The 4,133-nt window shown below is 41.0% G+C and overlaps 1 protein-coding gene across 1 annotated transcript; it reads right to left on the bottom strand.

Moving 5' to 3' along the window:
* LOC108679074 (piwi-like protein 2) lies at nucleotides 1-2,367 on the bottom strand (the record flags this gene model as incomplete). The annotated part of the gene is given in 3 exon segments (XM_018167596.1): nucleotides 1-98; nucleotides 1,289-1,471; nucleotides 2,198-2,367. Coding segments are annotated over 3 exon segments (451 nt in total), but the record flags the coding sequence as incomplete, so codon positions are not given.
* Nucleotides 2,368-4,133: the final 1,766 nt, after the last annotated feature.

Here is a 4,133-nt window from a genome sequence, read left to right as displayed (position 1 = left end):
GCCAGTTGCGGGAGCTCGACTTCCTGGACCAGGGAGAGCTGCCCATCACTGACGCCATCACGGTACACGATGATGCTTTTGGGCAGCTGAGCGTTCACCTGTACAGATTTGAGTTGTGGGTCACGAAGAAATATTATTGTGTAGTGGATGTTTCTAAGCAACTGAACTTTCACCTGCAGAGATTAGAGTTGTGAGTCACGAGGAAGTATTATTGTGTTGTGAATGTTTCTAAGCAGCTGAGCGTTCACCTGCACAGATTAGAGTTGTGAGTCACAAAGAAATATTATTGTGTTGTGGATGTTTCTAAGCAGCTGAGCGTTCACCTGCACAGATTAGAGTTGTGAGTCACGAAGAAATATTATTGTGTTGTGGATATTTCTATGCAGCTGAGCGTTCACCTGCACAGATTAGAGTTGTGAGTCACGAAGAAATATTATTTGTTGTGGATGTTTCTATGCAGCTGAGCGTTCACCAGGCAAGGTATTAAGCTGGATAGAGGGTTACAAATAAATACAACATTATTAAATTATTTGGGAAGCAGAAACATTCATCGCATGCGTAGTTTAAACAATCATACCCATAGAAAAAATAAAGAGATGGCGGTAGTGACCTGGATCATTTGATGAATGATTTTTTTTTAATAAATCTTTAATGCTCTTTGTTTAAATTAAATCGCGAAAATCACCATTTAAAACTTTATTTCTATGACAAAAGCAACTTCCTACTTGGCTAGATCCAGTTAATAACAAAACATCATGTTTCTATAATCATTTCACCATCATGCATTAGCAACAACATCACCTTGCTATAACCATTTCAACATCATGCATTAGAAACATCATGTTTCTATAATCATTTCAACATCATTCACAAAACACATCATGTTTCTATAACCATTCAATAACACGCACGAAACGCAGCATCATGTTTCTATAATCATTTCAACTTCGTGTACTAAACATAATATGATCTTTTTATAACCATCTCAACACCATGCATTAGACACACCATCATGTTTCTATAACCATTCCACCATCATGCATTAAACACAACATCATCTTTCTATAACCATTCCGCCATCATGCATCAGACACATCATCGTTCTATGACCATTTCACCATCATACACTAAACACAACATCATCTTTCTATGGTCATGGGCCTATTTCTTGAGTGCCGACACTTCTATTCTATTCTTCTATTCTATGTTTCTATAACCATTCCACCATCATGCATCAGACACATCATCGTCTATAACCATTCCACCATCACGCACTAAACATACACACCTCGTGGTAATTCTTGAGCGCGGCTAAGAACGAAGTTCTGAGGCCGTTGACGATCTCGTCGCCGGGGTTCTGGAAGGAGGCGCGACTGAACCACTTGGTGAGGGTGACGTTGGTGGAGGAGACGAAGCTTGCCACGGAGCTGCCTCGTCTTGTCGGGTCGTGGTACACGTCGATGCCGCACACCTATAACGTGTAATAAATATATCAACCAATGATGACAAAATAAACGTTAACATATAATGAATAAGCAACGTACCTGCCACATGGAATGAATATCAACTTATAAATGAGGCGAGAAACGTACCAGCCACGTGTAATGAATATCAATCTACACTCATAAAAATTAATGGGTCATATTTTCCAAATATCAACACACTCTGCACGTAGCAATGATGCTCATTCTTGCCTGGACAAACCGCCTCATGATGACCCACACAAGCGCAAAATGCAAAAATGCACCGCTATTGCGACAATATCGCAGTCACTTTTTTTGTGTATAATTATAAAGTGAACCAATGCCACACATATTCAATTGATATCAGTTAAATAAGGAGTGAAGCGTGAGCTTTTATTTTTCAAATATTTCAGCGTTTCGTTTGTAGTTGCTTGGAAACGTACGGAACTATCAAGTTGCAATGTAACTTCAGAACGGCAATTAATATTCATACATGAGCAAGAATATTGCGTCTCCGAAGGATGATTTCTGTCCCTTATCATGCGAATCCGTACAATTACAACCAAATACCCATGCCCGACCCCTAGTACCATGAAATGCCCCACGTAACATGACCCACCCCTCGTACCCACTCCAAGTACAATGACCCATTGACGGTACCATCACTACCATGACACACCTTTAGTACCCACCCACCCATGGTACTATGACCCACCACAAGCACCATGACCCACCATGAGTCCCTGCATGGGTATCTTGAGCGCCCACAGCTCCCCACCAAGCTTGCAGTTGATCTGTAAGGCGATCTTAAGTGTAACAGATCTAAGCTTGGCNGCAGAGTTGCAGAGCACTTCAGAGTTGCAGAGCACTTCAGAGTTGCAGAGCACTTCAGAGTTGCAGAGCACTTCAGAGTTGCAGAGCACCAGAGTAGCAGAGCACCAGAGTTGGCGAGCACCAGAGTTGGCGAGCACCAGAGTTGCAGAGCACCAGAGTTGCAGAGCACCAGAGTTGCAGAGCACCAGAGTTGCAGAGCAGTGCAGAGTTGCAGAGATAGCAGTTCAGAGATAGAAGAGTTTGTCCTGGAGCGCGTCGTGCGTGGGCTTCCTTATGTTCTGGCCAACGAGGTATGACAATTTGTGGGCGTACTGAAACATAAAGAATAAACATGAGACAAACGCGAGGAAAAATATCAGGATCGCAGCCAGAAGCACGGGAAGCGTGATAGTTGGCTTCCCGAAATGAGCTTAGCTTCAGGCAACATTAACTGCTCCTGGGCACGCGTGATACAAGAAAATCTTATTCTTAGCAAGAAAAAATATTTATTGGTGAACTTTAGGTAGTATCAAGCACGAGACGACGGTAATAAATTGTACGACCTCGATAATATTATGGGTGATTATACTAAATAAGCTTGTCTTGTGACCAAAACAACTTATGATCCGCAAAAATATATATAATAGTTGATACTGCAAAATAAAAGTTCGTAATTATCAAGCAATCATTAATAATAAAGAGATAATTCATCATACACCCACATGCAGCGTTCCATGGAGCCATGGAAGCAACTATTGACACATGGATAGGCTTCATAATCTAGTGTACAGATAAAAAGGTAATTTACTAACAATTATGAACAAAATTTATTTGTTCAGAGTTGTTCACCTAGTTGTCTATAATTTATCAAGGAGTAGCTAAGAAACGGACGTGGTAATTCGTGATGAGAGAGCGTCAAGTCCTATAGACTTCAACGAATCGAAATGAATATGAACAATAGATATAAGTGATATGAATCGTCCTAAGATTCAAGACCGAGTTCCATCATTAAAAAAAATCAAGACGGGAACGATCGTCTCACTTCGACATCAATTGGAAAAGCTGGTGCGTTCAGGATCGCATTATTATGTGCGTGCGTAATTGAATGTGCGAATGTTTTCGGCGCTAAATGGAAGACTGAAACGTTCAAGCCAACACGCCAATATGGAAAAATTAAATCGAGATCACATTTGAAACATCGAAAACATCTTCTAAGCCTTTTTCTGCTGCGGAAATTATTTCCTGATTCCACACCAAATGAACGATTGGTAGATGTGTTGGTTGATTAGGTACGGTAGTTGCTTTAGGGCAGCATTGAGTTGACATTATAGATAGAGACAGACTAACAGTTTACACGGAATTAGACGATTCTTCGGTAAAAGAGCTGAAGATACTTTTCCCGTTCCAGACCAAAATTTACGTTTGGTATGTGATGTGTTGGTTGATTACGTAGTTGCTTTAGGGCGCTTTAGGGCAGCAGTATAGATAGATACGGACTAACAGTTTACACGGAATTAGACTTGGTTGATTAGGTAGTTGCTTTAGGTCGCTTTATGCAGTATAGATAGATACAGGCTAACAGTTTACACGAAATTAGACGATTCTTCAGTAATGGCAGTATAGATAGATACAGGCTAACAGTTAACACGGAATTAGACTTGGTTGATTAGGTCGTTGCTTTAGGGCAGGATTGGCAGTATAGATAGATACAGACAAACAGTTTACACGGAATAACACGATTCTCCAGTAAAAGAGCTGAAGATACTTTTGCTGTAGCCACGATTGGTACAGATTGCATGGATGAGCAAAGACGCGAAGCACGACATGACTTGCAGCGCTGCTGCCGCAGGTGCTAGG

The sequence above is a fragment of the Hyalella azteca genome, unplaced genomic scaffold (assembly GCF_000764305.2).
Source record: "Hyalella azteca isolate HAZT.00-mixed unplaced genomic scaffold, Hazt_2.0.2 contig8235, whole genome shotgun sequence".
Taxonomy (NCBI): Eukaryota; Metazoa; Arthropoda; class Malacostraca; order Amphipoda; family Hyalellidae; genus Hyalella; species Hyalella azteca.
This window is presented reverse-complemented; position numbering and strand designations above follow the sequence as displayed.